The sequence below is a fragment of the Gymnogyps californianus genome, chromosome 9 (genome assembly GCF_018139145.2).
Source record: "Gymnogyps californianus isolate 813 chromosome 9, ASM1813914v2, whole genome shotgun sequence".
NCBI classification, from domain to species: Eukaryota; Metazoa; Chordata; class Aves; order Accipitriformes; family Cathartidae; genus Gymnogyps; species Gymnogyps californianus.
This window is the reverse complement of record NC_059479.1, coordinates 20,400,461-20,426,310: the sequence shown is the minus strand read 5'-3', so window position 1 is coordinate 20,426,310 and position 25,850 is coordinate 20,400,461. Positions and strand designations below refer to the sequence as shown.

The window sequence follows — 25,850 nt, the reverse complement described above, 5'->3', positions numbered from 1 at the left end:
ACCCAGTGGACAAATTCCGCATCACACATAGTTATTCTAGCTGCTACAGGAGTTGCCTAAATGCCTGATGCTTAACATCACCCTCTGCATTCAAATATGACAGCTTACCAGTCAGGAACATAAGAATGTTTTAACATTAGAGAAAAAGGGAGCATAAGTATTGGATAATTCTATCTATGTAGAGACTGAATTTGCCGTTAGAAATTCACTCTGATTAAAATCAGCAAATTCAACATACAGAAAAGCATCAGTTACAAATGCCTTTGCCCTACGAGGAAGACTACAGTACTCTTGCTGCTGTAACCATGCAAAAGTCTCAAATTCATTTATTCATACCTCTATTTAGAATGGAAAAGAAATTCAGCCTTTCAGTTCCAAGCAGACAAAGATTAAGCTTTATTTTGGTGGTGGTCCTGAAGAACATACTTACATTTATTAGCTTGCCAAGATCTGTGTAACAAAACACCTGCACAGTTATCTAGCTAAGGATTTACTACTCATCCAGGGCAAAGATTTCACCATTTATCTTCAGCAAGTTGAGTTTCCTTTCACTTGCCTGGACATGAATATAACCAAGAAACAAAAGGTTTTGCGGGGATTTGACAAGCAGAGTTAAAGCTGCTATTGTGAGTTCTAATTATGATTTCACATACTTGCTCTTTAGGCTTAACAAGAGTACAAGTCTGCAGATAACAGTTTATTACTCAAATATCTGTGTGAAGTCAACTATGGCAGCAAAGCCATCACAGCTCCGTAATCAAATGGCCATTCTTTTCTCACTGAAGCATTGTATTTATGAGCAGTAACATTTCTAAAGCAGAATCTGAATTAAAATATTATTACATACTCTTTTAAGTAATCATTTCCCTCAATTTACCTAGCTAAAGATACTAAGAGAATAAGTTTCATGGTCTAAAATGTAAGAGTCAAAACACGTTTGCAGAAGTTCTTGACCAACTTTTTTTTTTTTTTTTAAAGTAAGGGAACTTCTGACATGTAATTTAACCTGTTACACCTTGAGGCACTACATTTCTTTGAAGTCTGCACAATACAAGATCTGTTCAGACTTGCAGAGGAAGCCCTCAGCTGTAGTAGCCACAGTTCTGGCCACTGTGAATGAGAACACAACAGAGGCAGGTTAAAAAAGAGATTCTGAGACACCTGATGGATAAACAACCCTTCTTTATCCTCTTAAGAGAGAGCACTAGATTATTTGCTATTTAGACACCTGAATAGCTTATGTTACAGTAATAACATGAAACATAAGAGACCCACTAAATCTCGTTACCACACCCCATATGAGTGTTCTGATTATACAGAAAGTTTATGGATCAATAAATTTTCTCTTAGAACACAGTTACTATGATTTGGTTGGAATTAAAGGGCTACTTCTTAAAAAACCCAAAAATATAAGCAAAACGACTTTGGCATAACTACGTTCAGAATATGCAAAACTTTAAGCAAGTACGTCTATGCTAAAAATATTGTGCCACAAGAAAGAGAGATGAGCTCTTTTCTAAAGAGGATTGAATTTTTCTCCCTGTACTTTGTACTAAAATGATATGGAAATTTACTGCTTCAAACTGAACTAACTATAGCTTTTTAACACACAGTTCTCTGTAAAGGTTACCTTTCACAGCAGTTTCTAGTTAAAATAAAGGCAATATTTGCAGCAATAGATCTTTCCTTAGACCAGCTGACACAGTCTAACCACAGACAACTTTCGGACTCAGAGTCTCTCTACCAAATTAACACCCAAAAGCTTGTTTAACTTTTATTCATCCCCAAACTCCAACTATTTGCCCATAAAGATTTCTCCCTATAAACCTGAGAGCAACACAGGGAGCAATTTCTCTCTCCTCTCCTGGAAGCTCCTAAGAAAGGTTCAGAGACAAGATCTATAGAAGCATGCACCTACAGATTTTGGCAGGTCGAGCGACCTGCCATGCAGCACCTGCTACTGCTGCACAAAAGACTCCATTGGTAAACAAGGGGAACAGAAGGGAAGGCTATTCAAATGCCTGAACTGCTGATCAGAGTTTCTAGAAACAGAAAAAAAATGGGAAGGACTCATCCCTAGCAAGCCCCAGAGAGGCTGCAAGTCAGCAGGAAGAAGCTTTCACAGTTTTTAAACTCCCAGAAGTTAGGGGTTCCCACCTCTCTTTTTTAACAACTAAGGTGAAAGCAACAAGCAAATATGCACAGTTATTCCCCTGGAACAGGAGATATTGCAGCCTGACAGAATCTTTCTGTATCTGATTCCTGAACCAGAGAAGAGGACAGAAAGTGCAAGAGCCCAGCTGGGCATCCAGTCAACTTCCCTGCAATCCCAGACCTTGCTCCCTTTCTCCATACTTGGCTTTAAGAGGGGGAAGACTGAGAACTCTTCAGGACATGAAGAAGCTTTAAGCAGGCAGTACAAGGAACAGAGTTAGCTCTTGCAACTCACAGTAGCTCATTCTCATTTTCTACAAAGCCTTCCATCTTCGAAAATGATTGTTGCCATTCTGCTTTAATGAGTGCTGCCAGCCTTGCACTCAACTGTAGGCAAGGAAAAGGACACAGACAGTTCTCACCACTTCTGAAAACTTACATTTCCGTGGTCTGTTAGTCTTACAAGACAACGAATGGGCTTCAGTGTAGTATGTTTTACTGGGTGGGACACATAGAAAGCAAAATAATCATATCAAGCTCCACTGCCCTTCTCACAAGCATTTCAAAGCTAAAATTGAAGAGACCTGAGAAGCCAAGTACTTTTACTCCTGTCCTAATGAATACAAATTTCCAAACAACTCCACATCATGCTGTATGAATTTGAAAAAATTTCCTTTGATAGCAACTCAGGTTAAGTACTACTTTTATGCTGCCATCCAGAGGCAGCATCTTGAAAAGCATTTATGTTTAGATTTGGCAAGTACACCTCCTGGTAAACAGTGTAAGCAAAGTGCACTAAAACCAGAATGTAAACTACCAGCCCACTTCGTCTCCAAGTTCATGAACTGACAGATGCCAAACACCACATTTCCCTCTTCAGCAGGCAGTGCAGCACCTGAATGAACCTCTAAATAGCATTAATGGAGAAACACTCTAAACAAAGTAACTCTGGTTGGCTTTTCAGTTTTGGAATGGGATGCTTTGGGGATGGACAAGTTTTATACAACCTCTGTAGGCAGTCTACATTTCACTACTGCTCATTTCAGTTCTAAATGCTGAACTCGGAATGCAAGCCATCCTCTAGCTTTTATACAGACCATAAGTGAACTCCTTAAACAAGTACATAGCAAATTAGAGAAATGCTTTGGTTTAAGCATGCCTCCATCTTTGCCTGTCCAGTTACACATTTCTGCAACTAACACTAGCACTGAGACACAAGCATTAAGTACCTGACATTCAGTCAGTGGCAGTATACAGTAAGCCACTTTGCTTTTCAGGAAGCCTCAGTTTTACTTGAATTTTACACACAAGTCTCTAATCACTAGCCTCTTGAGGCTTCCTGATTTTTTCCAGCTGCAAATAAGAAGTGCCATATGGTACTCATTACAGGTTAAGATTTACTAGTCATTTAGGACCTTTCCCAAGTGACAGGTGTTAGATGTTGCCACTTTCTATAACCATGTCCAAATGTAACACAAACCTAGACCCAACTGTCAGCTAGGCTTGTAAGCCTCAGATATGCTTGCAAGCCAAGTATTATACAGTCATAACACCACTCATTCTGGCAATCTGTTTTTAATCCTTTCCTGGTTAAGGAAATGGAATAAAGATACAGGCTCCAGACTAATTCCCCAGAAAATGTCCTGTTCCTCACCTACATCCATATAATATGCAACAGAGGAAGCTTCAATGCCTGAGTCCTGTTAATGGATGTCAGTCATTTGTCACTGACAACTGCACCTTCACGTGTCAAGTGCATGAAGCAGACCACACAAGAACAGAAATCCACTTCTTCCTCTGAGAAAGGAGAGGCAAAATAGAACAGCATTTTAGATTAATCCAGCCCCGCTGTGGTCTATTTTGAAACTACTGAAAGCACTCAATACCAAAGATTAAGCAAGTATACTTGCTAAAAAGAATAGAAGCTGTGCACAGTGATATTGCATTGAGATGTTATCTGAAGAAGTACACGCCCTCCTAACTGTCAGAACAAGACCTAACTCACTTAAGGCTTGGTGGGTGTCTGGGGGATTTTTTGTGGTGGAGGTGATTATCAACTCCATTCTCCTCCAGTTCTTGAACCAAGTATCATCGCTCCAAGGTTCTTCTAGTTAAAGCTGTTTTATCATTTGTTTATGCCTGTAGCATCAGCATACTCTGTGTGCGCATTTTAATACCTGAAGATAGCACTATGGGCAGCGCTTTCTCTGTATTGCTCAATACTAATAAAAAAAGCTCCTCTCCAGCCTCAGGTAATCAAAGTTGAAAAAGTAAGTGGCACTGAAGAGGGCCAAGTTAACCAAGGAAGCAACGAAGACAAAGCAATTGTCCTAACTCTGTAAGCCAGAGGCACTTCAAAAGAATAGAGCATCAGGACCTGATGAGCTGGGAGGCCCTTTTTTTCTTTTATCCACATGAATTCAGAAATCCCTAAAGCTGATAGAAGTTGGATACTTAGTGGGAGCTCTCAGATGCCTGTTCAGGAACGCACATGCTTAGCTTCAGTAGATAAAGAGTAGCCCTCAGCAATAGCCTCTCGAGTTCATTTACTAATGCACCGGCTACGTGCTAGCAACAGCTCAGGGTCTCAGAGCACCTGTCACTTCAAGTGAGGCACTTCATAGCAAGGTGCACCTTGCTATGAAAAGGTGACCGTATAGTGATAAGGAAGATCACAATAGTAATTTCCCACAGACTATTTCACAGGGGCAAAGCAAAAGGGGGTCTGAATGTATTTTATTGCCTTTAAAATGCTGGAAGAGACAGCTGCAAGCTAGTGCTAATAGATCATTCTATCTAGCACACACAGATCTTGGAATTACTCAAACTTGATTAGAAGAAATAGATTTCATTCCCTTACACTAGAGAAATTACATCTAGAGGCTATACATTACATTATCCTGAGAATCATTACATTTGGTTTGCACTGATCATCACTAAACAGAAAGCATGCCCTGGGAACTAAGTCACACTTGTCAGAGAATTGCTACATTAAAAAAAATTTTGAACCCATGCCAAAGAACTAGCTAAAACGACCACAGACAAGATCTTTACAAAAAGCACTGAAAAACCAACAAGTTTTTTGAAGTATTAACATTGTATCAGTAGTAGGAAAGGCAAAATAAACCGGATCAGTGCTAGAGGAAGGAGATGCAGAGGGAAAGGAAATGCATTTTATATTTTTGTTTCAAACAGAACCTCATGTCTAAGCCTTTATAACAATTCCTTCTGTATTTTGTCTCTATTGCTCCCCCAGACCATAAAAAGATATTTTTTAGGAAAGTCACAATGGAGTATTCCTCCTAAGAGGTTCAGTAATAAAAACATTTCAGTAGAATATGATGAGTACATTAAAAAAAGTACCAGATAGTACTTTAGTAAAGACACAAATTAAAATGTGTAACCCAAATATTCCTTTTTCAAAATAGTTAGAGGGATACCATCCACTTAAGACTTGCAATCAAAGTGTCACTTCAATGGATGTTGTGTAAATAGTTGAGTACTATTTGTTTTGGGAAGGAAGGAAGTCTTCAGCATTAGCATTAAGCTTCTCCTTGCTTTGACACATGTGAATTTAGTTATTGCTTTCTCCAGCAATTTATTTTACTCACAGTCACTCTCTGGAGTGTTACTCAGTAGCAAGTTAGCCATATCTAACCTAAACTATCTCATTAAGGCGATTCCCTGACCCTGTCTGAGGATGTCAGTAAGCCGTCTTCCTTGCAACATTGCACTAAAATACTGTCAGTTTAAAAAAAACAGTGGGGGTAGGCAAGGAGAGCACACATGGGGTCCCGACATCTTATCACAATAATTAAAGTGAGGAGATCCATTCATAGGAAATAGTCCTCAAGCATTATTAAAACTCGAGATGCAGTTCAGTCTGAAGCTTGGCAGGAGTAAGAAACAGCCCCTGGCATTTGTACACATTCCAAAACAGAAAGTCACTTTCTCTAAGGGAAAGTATTCCCTGAGGCACCTTGTTTTAGGGAGTATACCAACTCCCACAAGTGCTATTTGGAGCTGAACATATGCCAAGAAAATAACCTGCTGCAAGTTTGTGATATACGCTCTGCATTCTGCAGTAACCAGTAGGTTAATTACAAGCACTTGGTATGGAGCATTTCCACAAAGTCTTAACTGTATTCCTACAGCAAGCAAGGTTTGGAATAGAAGATACTGTTGCAATGTCCTTTCAGTCTGCAACTATCTGAAAAACAAATAGAGAAATTTGAAGATAGCCCTGCTTTGATCAAGAGGTCACCTAATCTAGCCTTCAGAGCACGAGGGCTAAGACTAAGACTTACTTTCAGTCTAAGTTTTTCTGTGATTCCACAATAAATGACAAGCTTGGAATTTTAGCACTTTTTAATGTTGTTATCTACATTTAAGTAAAAGTATGCAAAGTGTTAAATCCAACAATGGTTTTGTGGTGGGTTAACTTTGGCTGGATGTCAGGTGCCCACCAAAGCCACTCTATCACTCCCCTCAGCGGGACAAGGGAGAGAAAATATAACAAAAGGCTCATGGGTTATATAAGGACAGGGAGCTCACTCAGCAATTACAGTCACAGGCAAAACAGACTCAACTTGGGGAAATTAATTTAATTTATTGCCAATCAAAAGCCAGAGTAGGGTAATGAGAAATAAAACCAAAGCTTAAAACACCTTCCTCCCCCAGCCCTCTCTTCTTCCCAGGCTCAACTTCACTCCCAATTTCTCTACCTCCTCCCCCTGAGCAGCACAGAGGGACAGGGAATGGGGGTTGCGGTCAGTTCATCACACATTGTCTCTGCCGCTCCTTCCTCCTCAGGAGGACTCCTCACACACTTCCCCTGCTCCAGCATGGGCTCCTCTCTACAGGGTCACAGCCTCCTTTGGGAGCACCCACCTGCTCCAGCATGGGGTCCTTCATGGGCTGCAGGTGGAGATCTGCTCCACCGTGGACCTCCATGGGCTGCAGGGGGACAGGCTGCCTCACCATGGTCTTCACCACGGGCTGCAGGGGAATCTCTGCTCCAGTGCCTGGAGCACCGCCTCCCCCTCCTTCTTCCCTGACCTTGGTGTCTGCAGAGTTGTTCCTCTCATATTCTCACTCCTCTCTCCTGGCTGCTGTCACACAGTAGGTTCCTTTCCCCCTTCTTAAATCTGTTATCCCAGAGGCCTACCACCATCGCTGATGGGCTCGGCCTTGGCCAGCAGCGGGTCCCTCTTGGAGCCGGCTGGCATTGGCTCCATCGGACATGGGGGAAGCTTCTGGCAGCTTCTCACAGAAGCCACCCCTGCAGCCCCCCACTAGCAAAACCTTGCCACGCAAACCTTGCCACGCAAACCCTATACAGTTTTCTATGCTTACTCTCTCCTGTCAAGCATAGAAGACAACAGTAAAGTTACTAAAAGTCTCCAGCTCTGCAAAGCTGAATGGAATACAGAATCAGTACCAAAAGAACTAGCAAGGTACAACTGTAGCTCACATTTCAGGTATCAAGTATGTCAAACATTTGATCAGTATCTGTTATCACAGTATGAAACATGAAATAAAATGCTTGGTCTGAAGCAGAGAGCCAAAAAGCTAGAGGAATTTGTCCAAAGATTACAGCATTTTGAATATACGCACTGGTTTGGACAGGAGGTTTTTTTTCTTCCATGAGACAGCATGACAGTGTTTTGAGGAAAGTGAACCTTCTTACACAGCATATTTATGATGACCAATGAAAACTGCTGTTCAAGTGCAGCAAAATCTTGCATGACTGAAGAATATTTTTTCCAGACTTCATTATCAATTTGTAATGATTAGCATTCAGAAATTCATCTTTACACTTTAAACATTGTGGTGGGTTGATCCTGGCTGGATGCCAGGCGCCCACCAAAGCCGCTCTATCACTCCCCTCCTCAGCTGGACAGGGGAGAGAAAATATAACGAAAGGCTCCTGGGTCGAGGTAAGGACAGGGAGAGATCACTCAGCAATTACTGTCACAGGCAAAACACACTCAACTTGAGGAAATCAGTTTAATTTATTACCAATCAAATCAGAGCAGGATAATGAGAAATAAAACCAAAGCTTAAAAACACCTTCCCCCCACCTCTCCCTTCTTCCCAGGCTTAACTTTACTCCTGAGTTCTCTACCTCCTCCGTCCCAGTGGCGCAGGGGGACAGGGAATGGGGGTTGCGGTCAGTTCGTCACACATTGTTTCTGCCACTCCTTCCTCCTCAGTAGGACAACTCCTCACACTCTTCCCCTGCTCCAGCATGGGGTCCCTCCCATGGCAGACAGTCCTCCACTAACTTCTCCAATGTGAGTCCTTCCCACGGGCTGCAGTTCTTCACAAACTGCTCCAATATGGGTCCCTTCCATGGGGTGCAGTCCTTCAGGAACAGACTGCTCCAGTGTGGGTCCCCCTGCACGGTCACAAGTCCTGCCAGCAAACCTGCTCCAGCCTGGGCTCCTCTCTCCACTGGGGCCACAGCTCCTGCCAGGAGCCTGCTCCAGCACGGGCTCTCCACAGGGTCACAGCCTCCTTCAGGCTCATCCACCTGCTCCAGTGTGGGGTCCTTCATGGGCTGCAGGTGGATATCTGCTCCACTGTGGACCTCCATGGGCTGCAGGGGGACAGCCTGCCTCACCATGGTCTTCCCTACGGGCTGCAGGGGAATCTCTGCTCCGGCGCCTGGAGCACCTCCTCCCCCTCCTTCTTCCCTGACCTTGGTGTCTGCAGAGTTGTTCCTCTCATATTCTCACTCCTCTCTCTGGCTGCAAAATGTGCAGTTTTTCCCCCCCTTCTTAAATCTGTTATCCCAGAGGCCTACCACCGTTGCCGATTGGCTCGCCTTGGCCAGCGGTGGGTCCATCTTGGAGCCGGCTGGCATTGGCTCCATCGGACATGGGGGAAGCTTCTAGCAGCTTCTCACAGAAGCCACCTCTGCAGCCCCCCCACTACCAAAATCTTGCCACGCAAACCCAATACAAACATCCACCTTCTGTATTTGTCCTCTGAACCCTTTTAGCAACTGGTGATAACACAGTATTTATTTCATTTCAGGATCAGCATTTGATAGCTTAAGAGTTTGTCTCTGGTACACTCCTGAACAACACCAAAAAGCTTAAGGGCTTCCTTACTATTTTAAATAATCTTCTACCAAAATTATCAACATAGTCCTTTCTGCCATCAAGAAAAAAAGTCACTGAAAAGCTTACAATGAAGTTTAGGACAATGCATTCAGTGATCCATCATCTTATTGATGTTTAACACATTTGCTTAGTCTGGCTGTTTAAAAAGAAGAAAAAAAATAAGGTAATGCTATTTCCATCACTGCCATGACTGGCTGTGCTGTTCCGCCACAATTACTTCTGTAGTATACTAGCAATTTACGGTTCTTTAAAGAGACCTGTTTGATTATTCTCACTCTTAGGTATAGTATGCTGATGTTCTAAAAATAAGCATTTTCTGAGCATGACTAGACCTGTCAACAAGCATTTTCTCATTCAAGCCTAAAGTTAAGGAATTTTCTAGGTTCACTTAGGATACAAAAATTCATCCTTTAGACATAGATGTTTTAACACTTTGTTACTACTATTGCTTTAACAGTTTGAAAGCTTTTAGAACAGAAAAGATACTTTCAAGATTTTTGTACGTGTGCACACATGTGTGGAGGAATGCCACCAATTCTATTGCCAAGAAATTTCCATAAGCATTCTGGATCAGAAACTAAATGACACTACATATACACTTTCCCTTCAGTCAAAAATACAAAAAAAAATCCCACCTACACATATATCAACTTTTGTATTGATGTTTTCACTGTTTGCCTGGGTAGACTCTGGGCACAGGCTTCTAGAGATTTTCATGGCACTACTTTCCCCATCAAGAAAGGGCCAAATGACCATTGGAAGTTAAGCTTACTATCAAAATAAAAAACACTCGAGCCTTGCAACTTCTCATCCTCTCTAATTTTCTCCTTGTTGTCTTAAATATTTAATGACTTAAGAATTAAAAAAAAGTAATGGTTTTGCAGAAACCTCAAGGATTTGTCCTCATGTCTGACTACATAGTGACTGGATGAAAAAAAGATATGAGAAGTCCAATATAAATTCTCATTTTTCAGTCCAGTGAAGAAGCCTCCTTTTCCTTCTGAATACCTTTGCCCTTTAAGGTTCAATATACAAGAGAAGTGTTCTTAAACTAATTCAGAATAAGTATTTTCTCTGATTAAGTCAATTCATATTGTCTGAATGACAGCTAGAAGTTACTTTGCCTTTCAGAAACAATGGCTTCTGCTGTCATTTTGTATAACAGGTTGCTTCAAAGTAAGTTGACTCAAGAAAAATCACTGCCCCATAAAAAGGCTTATTTTTAAAAGGTTTTTAAAATGAGTTCATAAGCTCTTTCACCCAAACATTGTTTTGCAGTGGCATTTCTTGTCAGGAAATCAAATTTTCTGGGAGCTGAAGGCTTGTCTAGCCTTGCCTGCAGGTCACGTTAGTTTTCATTGCTTTAAGTAAAGCCATTTAATTGTGGTTTTTAATAATTGCTACTTTAATTCAAGGTGTAGAAAGAGTGCAGTTCATTGCCCAGGGTGGTCATTTTCTTCCTCTCTATCAGACACCTGCAGGATTTAAGTGCATAAAGAGAAAAGTTTGCTTCTGAAGAATCAATGCTGTATTTAGTAGACACAGACTGATTGCTAGATAGTCTCTTCTTCACAAGTTGTCAATATATTTCTTCCTTAATGAAGGAACATTAGCCTTCATTGCTAACAAGATGAAACCAAAAAAATAGTCAAATGCAAGTGTGGAACTAATGGTTGCTTAAGCTTGACAGCTTTATGTAATTAATAACTAATGCTTGTTATATTTTCACCCTGAATGCAGGAGTTAGGCTAGGAACCAGCATGGACAGTAATAAAATTAACTATTCTGAATATACTGTAAACTTTTGACATTTTTCAGAGTACTGGAGAAATACCAAGAAGTCCAGTATATATCATCAAAATCATCACTCTTAATTTCCCTAGCTTGATTAAAAAAAAAAAATAGGGAAAGGACAAGAGTATGACTACCAGGAAAGCAGCAAAGAAAACAGTGTTTAGGATAGAAGTATATGGACTCAGAACTTTTTTCTACACATGGAGATGAGAAATACTGCCAGAAAGTGTTTAATATAAAGTTAATTTGTTTAGCAACAGGTAGTTATTAAAATAGTAGGACCCATAAGTCCACAGCTGAATGAAGAAAATGCATCTGGCACTGGTCTTTTAAGTAGTCCTGGATTCCAAGTCACCATTTTTACATCACACTGTTTATACTAGTATACAAATTAAGAAGCATAAGCAACATCTTTCTAGATTAAGACAGAAAAGTAGAAAACTCCTACTATAAGAACAGCAAATGGACCAGTCAGCCTTCAAGTTCTTCTACTAGAGCCAATAAAGTGATCTTATCTACCATAACTACATCTCCAAATACACACAAGGAGGTGAGAGATGCAACTATTACAGTAGAGAAAGAGATGGAAAGAGATGAAAGTCTTAGTTTCATACCAGTGAAGCATTTTAACACAAACCAAGGATTTCCTCCATGCTCCGTTCCTTCTAGAGAAAGGGTGCCTACCACATACATACACTTCAGCTGCAACCAAGGGTTGTATAAGTCTGGTTTCTAAAAGCTTCCAAATTCCCTAGGAAGCAGTACAGCATAAATATCTTTCTCTAAATTAACAGTGTGGTTTAAAACTAAGATTCACCTTGATAACAACTAAAGTCAGTCCTAGAATAAACACATTTTCCACATGTTTAATATATTTCAGCAGAAAGTCCCGACTGATACAGACACTGGCAAAAAGACTTATTAGCCTGTTTTCAGCCAGGGAATTGAATAGAGCTTTGCTTATCTCAGGGAAAGTTAAGAGGAGGGTAAGCAGGGGTTTCAGCAGAGCTGCAGTAGCAAAGCTTATCTAGCATACAGTGGGGTCATATTAGACTACAGTAGGACAGTTTTGCAGGTCTAGCTATATGCCTCAATAAAGAGAATCATTTTGTAAATAATAGCTATTTTACTTTTGGTTCTAGTTTAAGTGTGTTGCACACAGATGCCTTTTACGGTGCCAGGAGAGATTGAAATTCAACTCTGACATTTTAATTCTCGGTAGAGATTAGGTAAAAGAAACAAAATACAGATGAGACTAAACTATTTTCCTTCCCCTCCAAATTGGAGAAAGAGACAGAGAGAAATCCAACAACAGAGCTGCAATAACTAAGAGCCTTGAAGGCTATTGCCTTCAAGTCAGCTGAAATCCATAGCTTTAGGGTCCCCTCTTTCTGACTCCTAAAACACACACTTCAGGTGGAAAAAACCTCATTGTCAATATTGCCACTACAATTTATTTTTCTTTTGGTACATCATAACAGAATAATAGACAAACACACACTGCATAAGACACCCTCCACAAAAGCAGAATACAAAATGAAAATTCTGAATGCTGCTGTGCTGACAGCTTAGGAGATGGCTTCTTGACTAGTTGCAACTAAAAAAAGGCATTTAAGTAAATATGAACCTTCCAACTCACAATTTAACTACACCATTATGATTAATTTTTGACTACAGGATATGTAAGTTGTCTTAACAGAAAGTACACCCAGGAGCACGACTGTACTCTCACATAATTTTAGACTTATAGGATAATTCAGGCTGGAAGGGGCCTCAGGAGGTTTAGTCCAGTCTCCCACTCAAATCATGGCAACAGAGATGCAGTTTCATAAGTGAGAGTCACACAATAGTCTTTTCCAAGCAGACTAAAGGTATGTCTACTAATACATTACAGTTTAAGTATCATGCCTTTTAGAGGGAGAGAGACTAAAGCATTAACAAGTTTAAGCTAAAATGTTTCATTTGCAATATAGCTTTGCTATTATCTAATTGCCCAATATCCATCTCTCCTAGAATTAAGATCTCATTCCCCAGTTTTTGCTTCTTGCATCTGCTCACAACAAGTTCTCCAAGAAAGACTTAAGCTCTGCAAGAAAGACTTGAGACAATTGCAAAGCAATTTTTTTAAAAATAAGCATTAGAATTCTTTTTATAACAGGACCCTTTCCTCTTCAGGTCAGCTATGTTTATTCTGTTGATAATTTCACATTACATTGAAGCTTTTCCTCCACATGCCACACACTTTGCAATTACATAACCAGTATGCTCGGCACATTTCTGTTTTCAGAAGCTGCACCATGCCAGTGATATTTAATAACGTTTAATTGCATTGCTAAGTTTCACAGGAGGGTAAAGGATGCTGCTTAAGGATTCTTAAAACTGTACCAGCACTATATCTTTTGAACAAGTTTTATTTTAGGTACTCTTGAGAAGAGATGGTTTACAGTACAGAAAAGTCCGCAGTCAACATCAGCTAGCCAAACACTGCATATAGCAAGAACTCAAAAGCACCCCCGTGGTTTTAAACATTACTGAGTCCATATAGCCTTATGAAACAGATAAGCAAAAAGCGTCTTCATTCAAAGCAATTTGTCTGGTATTGTCATTACTGGCAGAGGCAGCTTTCCGTTCAGTACGCTTGCATAATACTATTCCTAGAACGTATAAGTGAGTGTTATCTAGATATCTTGTTATGTGGTGATATCAGTGGAGAGTTTACACAATCGATGCAATTAGAGAAGGAAGCATTTCAATTTAAGTGAATGAAAGGTAAAAGCGCACAATACATCTTCGTTGTATGTGCAGAACAGATGCCTTACGGCACTTTGCCCCAGATAGAAAATACGCATATTAGATTTGTCGGGATGTTCTTACTGATTTCAGTTGTTTTGTAATATAGAAAAGTTTCCACGTGTTCTAGTAAAACCAACAGCAACGAACTGCATTACAGTAAGCATTATTGCTTACTCATAGTAGAAAAAGATCACTATGTAAATTTACATTTGCTGTTAAACAAATTAAGTAACACTTTGTCCTAGGAAAACTTCCCTTTCTACTTTAAAGAAAGAGTAAGTGACTTAGATAAGTGCTTTCAGTGAGTAGATTAATTCATTCATGACCAGGAAAATTAAAGCCTAGGAGTTTCCACTGAACTATCAGTCTGTTTCCATCATGTGGAAAAACTGAATAAGATACAAAATCATTATGTATGCATAGCCACCAAAGATCCTATTATGGTCCAAATGGCTCTTACATTAGGTTTCATTCAGGATTCCTTTGATTTGTTTGTATTTTAGTACGTGCCAGAACACATCTTAAAATACAACTTTTACTATATATCTTTAAGAGCTATGAAAGGTCAAAAGCAAAACACACAACAAATGACAAGTTGCAAGCGGGAGGGCTTCAGCCTTGATGTTATGAAACTGAGTCTTGTGCATGACTAATCAAGACACATCCACGGAATTTCAGGATGAAATACTTTTTGAATCCTAAAAGCCAGCATCCATTTCTTTCTGCTTTTACAGACCTAGCTTTCGTAACTAGAAAGAGCCACAGCCAGTTATGAAATGGAAAATAATAAAAACAACCACCACTACCATGATAAAATAGTTTGGACAAACAAGAGAAACACGGATGACCATTATTTACAAATTAACCATATTAATCAAGTACATTGTAATTAACGACATGGCAGCATGTATTTATATACATGGTAACCTCTGAAAGGACAAAAATATCTCAACTAAACTTAGAGAACTTTCATCAATAATACATTACTTTCTTAAACCCAAATGATACCCATCTTGCCAGCCTGCCTTACCATATTTGAACAACTGCTTTCATCCCTACACTTTCAGTCAAACTGGAGTTATAACAGAAGACAAAGAAAAAAGACATTGCAGAAGTTACTAAACATGAAGTAACTTTTGGGCTGACAAAGTCTATTTATACTCTGCAAACCTAGGCATTAACTATGAGGGAAACTTTTTTCAATATAAACCAATAGACAGTCACTAACTTCAAGTGAATTTCATAGATTAGCACAATTCAACAATGTAGTCCATCTATGTTCTTTAATTAAATAGATTTCCCAGTCACAACTTGCAATCACTTTTCTATAACACAGTGTGAGTGTAAGCCTGCCAGGAGAGGAAAAAATTCTGCTTATAGGAAGAGCTAATTGGCTTATATACATTTATGTAGATTTATATTAAAACCACCAGGGCACTTATGCAATAATACTGTCCCTTAACATACATTATAAGCACTCATACCGTCTGATGAAAGCATACAACAAATAAGCACCTTTTTTTATAGTGTAACTTGAAATCACTTCATGCACTGATGACACCATCTTCTGCCTCATTCATTCTCCCACTCTAAAGTAAGACCATTCTCAGACTCCCAGCTACTTTTACACTGTTCATCAGTAGTTACATGCTTCATTCTACATCAACAATGAGTCTGCACAAGAGTGCATAGCATGATCCATATATTACTCACCAAGTTTAGATGATGGGCTATGGAAACCCAGCAATAAAATCTGAACAATGAAATTCATCCTTACTTGAGCATGAAGTTTTGGCTTTTTTTTTTTTAAAAAAGTCATTGGGATTTCCCTATGATGTCCACATTGGCAGATGACTCTCAACTATATTCTGTCACCTTGTAACTGATCACATAATCACATACACTATTGGAACAATCTGGAGCAAAGAAGTTATGACTTTTGCATTTGAAATGTGTATTATGAGGTTGAATAACAATTTCAGATATTATTTTAATAAGGATACCAGAATGACTTGAACTCATTCCACTAGATTTATCCTCTTGGGGGAAGGGGGAGGATTCTGACACAAGGTCCCCCCAAAAAATTCACAGAAGACAGTGTGTATCAAGCATACTACTACAGTGTTAATTCAACCGTTTCTGACAATGAGAAAAATAAAAACTGATCCTCATTAATAAGGATCAGCATCATTTAGTGTTATCATCACAGGAGATTAAAGGACATCAGAACACCAAAGTATGGGACCACTAAAGTACCAGGACACCAAAGTGGGACTTATGTAGGTTGGAACAGAGGTGTTTCTCTCTTCCCCCACCCCCACTAGCCCTTGGGTCTTCAGTTAATCTTATCTCTCTGTGGGGTAGTAAATCCCCAGGGGGACTCATCCTAAAAGAGAGGCTGTAGCACAAGGTGGTGTTAAGAACCAGGAACTCCACCATTGTCTTTTCTCCTTTCTTCATTTCTCCCAAGGCAGAGGACTGCCTACAGGGTCAGCCCAGCACAGTCCCCTTCCCAGACTCCACAGATTCCCACCAATCACACACACGGAACTCTGCTTGGGCACTTTCCTGAAGTAAGAAAGAGGCCACATTTATGGAATCAAACCTCCCCATCTTCAACCCCCGCCTGCTAAAACAGTGAAGTCCTGTTGGTGGGACTGACCAGATCCTTCTTTGGGGGTGAAAGTTATGGGAGGTAGCCTGGGGTGAGGTGGTACTTAATGGAGCAGCAGAACTAGTATTACAGACAATGTTGAGACAAGCAGTTCTCCAAATCAGTAAGCACTGGTGGCACACTAGTATCACTTATACTTGAGTACACACCTGGGCATGGTAAGAAGGAGGGGTAGAAGAGGAAGGGAGTATATTATGGCTGGTCTTTGCTTTTTGGAAGGGCAGATGAAAGGTCTACAAAGTTTCACTGTAAAGGAATGCACTTCAAAGGAGAGTTCAAGACAAATAAGATTTTGTCAGCTCTAACTACAAAATTGGAGAGGGGGAGTAGCAGAAAGGTATTTTACACCTATTACTGTAACATATTATGATTTTTCAAGTAGTGAGTAATCCTAAACAACAGAAATCTGGATTCATTTTCCCTTCTAAGTAAACTCTTTTTTTAAGTTAACAGCCAGAGGAAGGGATTGTAAAAACCTGAAATTAACCCACATTAAAGTACTAGCCTTTTAGTTAATTTCACCACTTGTTAACAGCTGTAGGTCTTAGTCAAGTACCTTGAAACAGGAAGCTAGTGATCACTTCTCCCTCCTCTCACTTTCAAGGCCCAGCCACTCCAGGGAAGCTGGGATAGCATCCCTCTCCCAACGGGAAAAATCAAAATTCTTCTCCAGGCCACCTACTGTGCACCCTCTGCAACACTGCACGCATCTACCATCTCCACTAGCATCTCAAGTTGGGTTTTAAGAAAGCAGAAATACAACCCTCAGGAAAACCAAGTCACAGTCTGAGGCGTAGTCCTCCGGCAAACCATGCCCACAAGCCTCCAACTCCCTGCCACGTCCAGGTGTGACTTACAGATGCAGGTGAAGGCTCACTGGCAAGAGCTCAGACACCTCTTCACGAAGGTCCTTGGGGGGGGGGGGGGGGGTAGGCGGGGGGCATTTTTCCTCCTTTGTCCTGGAGGAACAGCGGGTTCAGAGCACACACACAAAGCTCACCCGGGCTTCCCCCACCCAGCACTGACGCTCCCTCCTGCCTCCCCGTAGCCGCCGGCGAACCCAGACGTGCCAACGGCACGCGGGTACCGCAGAGAGCCGGTCCGACGCCGGCAGCACCGAGTAGGCTTTGTCCGGGGCGGGCGCTGCCCGCAAAGGGGCCGCCCAGGAGCCCCCGATACCTGAGGGCAGCGAGACGAGAGACCCTCCCGCGCGCGGCCCGGCCTCGCGCCGCCGATCCCCGCCCGCCGGCCCCGCGGCGGAGGGCGTCGCCGGGCTCCTGTCAGGGGCCGCGGCCCCCTCAGCCCCAGCGCGGCCGGCGGCCACCGGGGAGCCCACCCTCAGCCACCCCTTTTTGAAGGGGCTCGAAAGCTCCCCCCGAGGCTCTGCACTGCCGCCGCGCCCGGCAGGGACAGCGGCGCCAGGCAGCGCCTGAGAACAAGGAGGGCGCCCCGCACTCACCGCCGCCACCGCCTCCTCCGGCCCCCAGCACCCCAGCAGCAGCACCAGGCAACCGGCAGCTAGGCTACGGCTCCGCCACCGCGGCTCCATCCTGCCCGCTCAGGAGCTCCGGGGCTGGCCCTGCGGCGCGGGCATAGCCCGGCGGGGCAGCGCGGCTCCCTCCAGGCGGCTCCCGCCGGCCGCCCCGACGCCAGCACCCGCCCCTCTGCCGCACTCGCCCGCTTCTCCCGGCTCAAGTCCTCCCGGGACTACTTGCCCCACAGTATTCATCCGCACCGTGGGCGGGCGGGTGGCCGGCGGCGGAGGGTGTGCGCGTGTGGTGTGCGGGGAGCAGCTGCCGCCCCGCTCTGAGGTGGCTGTGATTCCCCGCCGCCGCCGCCACCCTTCCCCCTGGGCGCCGGGGTTTTGTCGGCTCGAAGGGCGGGCGCCTGCCTCTCCCCGCCCCGCACCTCCACCGGGCGGGCAGCCGCTGGACCCCGGACTATTTTCTCCAGCGGAAGCACCTCGGTGTGTGAGGGCCGAGGGAGCTGTTCGCAGTGCCGGGTCGCACCTCAGGAGTGGGCGGGCGGTGGGCGCCCGCCGCGGCTCGCCCGGTTCGGTCCCGTCCCGTCCCGTCCCGCCCCGCCCGGCTCCGCTCAGGTGTGACGCCTCGGTGAAGACCACGCAAACTTTCTGCCCGGGCGCGCTCTGGCACGGCGCGCACCGGTGTGGGGAGCGGAAGGCGGCGGGTGCCCTGAGGGGGCCGGGGCGCCGCGGGGCAGCGGCGGGAAGCGAGCGGTGACCGACCCCGAACGGGCAGCGCCGGCGAGGCCAGCCCGGCCGCTCTCCCGGGGCGAGGCCCTCCTTGGTCCTCCGTCGTAGGGGGGGGGGAAGGAGCTGGCGAAGCAGCCGCACCGCGGAGGTGAGCGGCGGCGGCCCCGCCGTGCGCAGCCCGTCCGCCCTAAGTGACGGCGGCGGGCCCTCCTCTTCCTCCGGCGGCGCGGAGCCGGCGCCCGCGCAGCGGCGCGTAACCGGGCTGCGCCCTCTCCGCCTTCCCTGCAGGCTGCCTGAAGCATGGGCCGCGACTGCGCCCCTGCCCCGCCGGCCGCGGGGCGCGCAGGGTGAGTGCTGAAGCGCGGCGGCCCCTTCCCCGCGGTGCCCCCCCCGGCCCCGCGGGTGACTCTGTCCGTTTGCCTCCCTGCAGGGTGCTGGTGCTGGTGCTCCTCTGCCTGGGCGCGGAGCTGGCGAGTGGGGTAAGTGTGCAGGTCCCGGCCGCGCCTGTGCCTCGCTGGAGGTGGACGTGCCTAGTCAAACCTGTCGGGGTTTGGGCATCCTTCGGCCAGAAAACAGACAGCTCCCCACCCCCCTCAGAAAGATACGTTTGGGTTTTTTTTTAATTGCTGTACACCTCTGCTCCGAAGTTCCTTTGTGCCTTTGATCTGCTCGACTCTGATTAGTTTTTGAAAAGTACGCTGGGGTGAAAGACTATTTGTACTCAGTGTAACAGCTCTCTGTGCCTGGAAGGATGATCAATATCTCTCTTTGCAACTGTCTGCCTTTCATGCTATTTTAGCTTCTTCTCAAACCTTTCTGTTAAAAGCTGATCCTTTAGATCCTTGCTCGCAAGGGATCCAACCCAGAACACCTCATAACTAAGTAAAAGTGATGTGAGAAATTAAAGGATTAAGCTGTTAAGTGTTGTATCAAGGTTCATGACTATGAATTAGTGAATGTCTTTTAAATTCCAAGTTGGCATACAGAAGCAATGACTTTATGATCTGTCAGTCTGACAATTTTATGACATAAACACAGATTTTCTCCTGCTGTTCCTAATTAATGTTTAAACAGATTAGTAAGGGATCGCAGGCTTTTTAAATGTTCATAATTTTTCATTTTTTTGATGTTGTAATAGATTTCTGCAACTGGGATGCTGAAATTGTTAGCCCACTCAACTGTAGTGAATAAAAGAGTCCTTTGGAAGATCTGTAGCCTAAATTAAGCGTCCAACTGATGTACAGTCAGCAGTTCAAAAAAATCTCTTTGTTATATTGTGATGTAAATTAAGATTGTACAGTAGTCTAATCTTTGTGGTCCAGATTTTATAGCACATATGCAATAATGAATTAATGGAAGTAGTTAGTATGATATGTTTTAAGCATGTTTATTTTAATTCAACTTCTAACAGACTTCTAACAAGAACAGTTAAAACATGCGTTCTTGATTTGTCAGCCAATGTTTTTCTACTGCTTTTGCTACTCCTTTGATTAGAATTTTAAGGATTTAGAACCTTCCTGTGCAACTGAGAAGAAATCTTTTGAAAAGGCTTTAATAGCAGAGGGGTTTATACTTTTCATAAATATGAAAGGCTTGATTCTGCTTTGCACTTTTTATAATCAATTGCACTAGTAGAATTTCATCATCCTGATCAGGTGGTAGTTACAAGCTCTAATCTTCTCAAAGATTAAAAGATTAGACAATTTTCTTCAAGAAAACTGAGAACTGTTCTTCTGCGTGTTCTTGCTGCAGTGGAATCTATGTGGAAATGACTTCTATAAAGCAAGTATTTTCAAGGCTTTTTGAAACAAATGCGCCACATTTTGCAGTCATTTTTATAAGTTCATGCAATATGTCAGTGAAACTATTCCTGATTGATGCAGATGTAACTGACAGCGGATTTTTAATTGTTTGCTCCAATTGTGCTTCTTACCTGTTGGAAAGCACATCTGTTAAGCGGTCAGATTTTTGTTAGTTCCTTGATATGTTTCATTGCCCAGAAAGGGACTTTGTCAATTTAAGTCTGTTGCAATGAGTAAGATTAATATCTACATGCCATTTCTAAGTCTTCCTGCCAGTTTTCTTCAGGGTTAGAAAACAAGCAAAATCTTTGTTGTTGTGTAATCAGTCTAAAAGTATGAAAAAGAATGAGAAATAGGTCCTTAAAGTACTTAGTTTTAGTGCTTTGTATGTCTAAGCAGTTAATGCATTTAATTATTCTTATTAAAAATGCTGTCAAACATGCTCAGCAGGAAAGATATACAATTATGTTTTTGTCAACTTCAGATACAGTAGTAGGTAAATGACTTTCTGGTATTGCTGAATTAAAACCACATGCTAACACCTTCCAGCATGAAGTAAGCTGCTAAGAGAGAATAATAGTGATTGAAATTGTTTTTGCAGTAAGCAGAGCTTTTTTAGGAAAAGCAGGATCTCTGAAACATTTCTTAATAGTCCTCTGCTATATAATTTGAAGTGACTGAGCATAGTGAAGTACAATGTTAATAAAATGAGGTTAAAACTTCAGGTTAATAAGGAATAATAACTTGTAGAAGACTATTCACAGAGACAGTCAACTGTTAAAGCACTTGTTGCTGAAGATGATGTGATTTATAACTTCGTTCATCTTCTCTTTCTTTCAAATAATCTCATTTCAATAACTTATCTGTTGTAAAAGAAACGTCCTAAAATATTGTACCAAGTTGCTGAGCGTTATTCAGGAATGTTACTGTGGACATGACTAGTAGGCAGTGGCTGGCATGTCAGGCCAGCATCTTGAATAAAATTGTATCAAAGATGGCTTTGACTCGGAGGTCTCAATTACAAGGTGTAGTCATCCCTCCCTCTGTAAGAATAGGATTTTAAAGTGTATCAGAATTAATTTCTCAGCTTGTACTTATTTTTTGTGGATATAAATGATGATGTATTTTGAATGGCAGTACAAAATTAGTCTTGTAATGCAATCTACGTTTTCCTGAGCCAAATGCTCAAAACATGGATGACTTGCTGTTAACACATGGGGTTACTTTGCAGAGAGATTGTTACCTTGTTTGCAGACCAATTGCTGGGAGTGACCTAAGAGTTTCCCCTAACAGCTTTCAGCTGAATTCACTCCAGAAGCTATGCTTCATTCATGTTTTCAATCTTTTATTATCAGTAATTTGCATTAATAATGAACCAGGAGTGTCAGTACAAGATGCTGTGCAAGCATAAAACAACAATGTAGTACTATCTTCAAGACATTCATTACACTGTGAGACAAATGACAAAAGTTGGCCCAGAGCTGGGGGGAATAAGACAAAATGTTGGAACAGTGCTAGAGAGGCAGGTGTTTGCCTCGGCTAGTCACTGTCCACCCCACCCCTGAGGCTTTTCCAGGCTACAGGGCAAAATACAGTTTTTAGAAGAGGGACTTTTTAAAAGGATAATCGGAGTTTTGCTGGTGTTTCTGGGATGTCCTCTCATAAACGTGAGGTGGAGCATGAGATGAAAATAGTCACAAAGTCTAGAGACAGCTTCTTGCAATGCAATTTGAGATTCTCATCTCTTTGCAAAGCTCTCAGCTGAGCTGCATCATAGTCCTAGCAGTCATTCTGTGCCCACTTGGGAGCATACCTGCCATACAGGTGAGGTGATAACTCCTCATTTATTTCCTTTCTGCCATTGTTCAGCTAGTTGAGCACACCTGGAATATGTGCTAGTCTTGATGTGACATTCTAAGGAACTACTGTTAGGACTTACTGTAAGGACTTATTGTCAGATGCATTCTCTTGGAACAGCTGAGCTTTCAGATAGAGTTCAGTTAGCTTTTATTTTATGAGTTTGGACTTCATGTGCTATTGCAACTCTTCCAAATCTTCTGGGTTTTTTTTTTTTGCTAATAAATGTGCAGATTAACTAGAGATACCCTCTTTTTCCTAGTGCTTAGTATCTTGTTCAGCAGAACATCTACAGTATCCAAGTAAGGCAAATAAAAACTACGTGCCAAAACCAGTCTGGGCAGTCTGCCCTATTTTGAGTAACTGAAGCTCTGCTAGTTTGTGACAAGCTAGCCCAAATGATCTTATTTCTCTCTTCTCTTACTATATCCCAGGTTTTCTGTGTGATTTTTTTTTTTTTTTTAATATCTATGATACAAATGTTTCATAATGTTTTTTCATTTAATATGTACTGGACCAGCTTAATTGAACCAAGTTCATTGTTTTCAGTGGCCTTATGCCAAAAATAAGTTTTGTCCCAGAGCTCTGACAGAGGGAAAAAATAGCTGTTTAATTATGGATAGCTCTCATCATTCCACTTTCCAATTCAGTTTCTGCAAATATGATCTTATCCATTAAGAGCTATTTAAAAAGGTTTTTTTTCTGTTTCTTTGCCATTTTAATCAGTATTTATAAGTATGCAATCCCTCTGTAGTTTGACTTTTACAGCTATATCTTTACATAGCAGTGAGCTTTATTGGGAAAGAAGTAATACCTGTAGTAAAGTTACTTGTGTAAGGAAGGAGCCTACAGAATTCAAGAAATAATGTAAAATGCAAACCTAATCTTGTAACTCTCAGGATTTGTTTACTGGGTCAGGCAGCTTCTAATCCGTGAGAATGCATGGGTGTAGAGACACTTGTTTGGTGAAGATTCACATACTGCATTGAGAATGGTCATTCTGCAAAGGTCAAGTTTGAATAGTAATAGGTCTATAACAAAATAATGAGAATTATTCCCTGCTTCTGTAGCAAAATAATGAGAATTACTTTTAAAAAAATATAAGAAGCAGACAGTTCATAACAGTGCTAATTATCTAGCCCTTGCCAAGACATGTTGAATTTTATGGAAAATCTTCATTTAAAGCTGAATATCCCTTTCTCTCCCATCTGAACAAATAATTGTTTATTTGCTGAGTATTTTCTGGGTGCTAAAGATAATTGAGCATAAAATGTGGCATTTTATTTGGCACTCAGATATTGTGTTAGGTCACAGCAGCTATGAAACGAAGTAATGCATGTGGTTGTGTTCTGAAGGGCTTTTTTAATATCATTGTCCATTTAAGGTTGTGGCTGCCTTTTGCATAGGTGTGAGAGGCACTGTGTGACCTGAAGAAGCATTTTATTTCCCCTTCTGGACAAGCCAGCTTTACTGCCAGCCACTGTGTTCCCCTGACTTAAGAACTGCTATTAGTTAAGTCATGCTGGTGTCCCTAAAGTAGGCAGGGCATTTCGTGGTGGGGCTTCTCTACCCTTTGTCCATCCTCGCAGTAGAGACACTCTCTATGTGAGTAGGGGTCTGGTACCTTGCTCCTTACTAACTCTTCCTCCTGAGGTAATTGCAGTAACATGCTGATGCTTACAGATATTGTGAGAATGCTACAGATTGCAAAAAGTCGTGATAGTAAAATGGCTCTGGCTTGCAAATCTGTAACTCCACAAGGCCTTAAGTCTGCCTCTTTCTTGTTTAGTTTTTGTACAATAGTCATACTCCATTTGTAGACATAGAACTGTTCCAGGAGGAGAGCTGGTAACTCCCTGACTCATATAGGGCAAAAAGAACTTCGCATTCTCCCGTATCCCCAGAGACAGAACATCTGTTCAGGCAAGGTTGCCAAAGTATTGCCAGCTCTTGGTGTTTAATCAGACAAATTTTTTGATCCATAGGAAGCTGCAGTGTTTTTTGAAAAGAGCGTAATTGATCCAAAAGCTATTTCCTGTTCATACAGATACTCTGCATTATTTCTGCAAGTACTTTTGCTGCTGAGTGCTGACTGGAGCGTTAAGATTAGACATCCAACTAGTCTCTTGTCAGACAGTTTTAGTTATATATCAGAAAATATGACCCACCTGGTTTTTGAGCATCTTTTAAGGTTAACTTGGGAGAGCTACAAAACACTGCAAAGCTAATGATTCTGTATTAAACAGTGCTGAGGAAACAGAAACGTATTTCCGAGATGCTAGCCAGTTTTAACCTTTTGTCAGTGCCTTTTACGGGATTATCAATTCTTTTAGAGCAGTTCTGTAGGTACCTCAAAATAAGATTAAGATGTTCTTTCTGGGGGGGGAAAAAAGGTATTCTCATACTGTAGAGTGGCGTAATAGTATTTTGAGGTGATCATGAAGTCATGGTAGATACAGATGAAAAATTCTTTGTTGCCAGAGTTCTTGATGTACTTGACCTCCTTCTTCCTTCATAAGTGGGTTTGTGTGCCCCTCTGTGAATAATGATTTAAAATTAAATTATTGCCTAGATACCAGTATAAAGTTGTATTACCAGGTCAAAAAAGAAGGGACTTCGGTAACGCCTGTGTCTCAGCTTAAATTTTCAAGCTCTCTGAGAATCCAGTCTCAAAATAAAGGACTGCTTTCTTTGTTACTCTGGAGACAAGTAAAATGAAAGCACTTCTGCTGTTACCTGTGGAAGGGATTGTTCTAGCAAGGTCAGTCTGTGTTTTGAAAGAGATTGGAAGGAGACTGAGTTGCTTGTTAGAGGGTACCTGCGAAATGCAGTCTTGGTAGTGACTACAATGTTTATTATTGGAGGAAGAAGATCAGTGGGAAGAGAGATCAGTCATTATGATCAGACATAATGAACTTCATTTCCTTAGGTTTTTTTTCTTTCAAAATATCCCTGTAACTGAAGAAGGTTCTCACTCTCCTGAGAAGGCTGTAAAACCTAACTGTGCTTGATCTACTTCTTTCAGTTTACGTCTGAGAAGAAAGAGCAGTTAGAGTGGAATCATGCAGTTCTCGTTACCTGTTCCTTGCAAAAAGGGAATTTGGAGGTGTAGGCAATAAATCTGAAAATACTTGGAGAAAGCAAATAATTTGTTCCTGTGCTTTTTGCACAGATTTCCTGCAGTTTAGCCTGCCTTGGGTTTTTCCATACAACTTCCCCTTCTCTGATGGTGTGATTTATATGGAAGTCATGTTGCCGCAGTCTCCAGTAGCTGTACTTAACTTTCTGCTTTTCAAAAGGTGTTGACATTAATCTTACTACTTGTGTTCAAAGTCATCTTTTCTTTTCAGAATGGCTTCCTCTTCTCTCAGGTCTGAGGAAACGTGAAGAGGCAGAATTAACACAAAGTCAAAGGAGCTGTTCCATGGATCTGC

At 42.1% G+C, this 25,850-nt stretch overlaps 2 protein-coding genes across 2 annotated transcripts in view; one reads left to right on the top strand and one right to left on the bottom strand.

The window, feature by feature from the left end:
* Positions 1–18,158, bottom strand: part of COL4A5 (collagen type IV alpha 5 chain) — an 86,946-nt gene extending 68,788 nt beyond the window's left edge. The window contains 1 exon segment of the mRNA XM_050902075.1: positions 18,005–18,158. Within this exon segment, the coding sequence (XP_050758032.1) occupies positions 18,005–18,094 (90 nt within the window). The 5' untranslated portion in view covers positions 18,095–18,158.
* An 896-nt stretch (positions 18,159–19,054) lies between these two features.
* The window catches only part of COL4A6 (collagen type IV alpha 6 chain), a 139,179-nt gene continuing 132,383 nt past the window's right edge, over positions 19,055–25,850 (top strand). The window contains 2 exon segments of the mRNA XM_050901939.1: positions 19,055–19,104; positions 19,188–19,236. Of these exon segments, the coding sequence (XP_050757896.1) occupies positions 19,058–19,104; positions 19,188–19,236 (96 nt within the window). The 5' untranslated portion in view covers positions 19,055–19,057.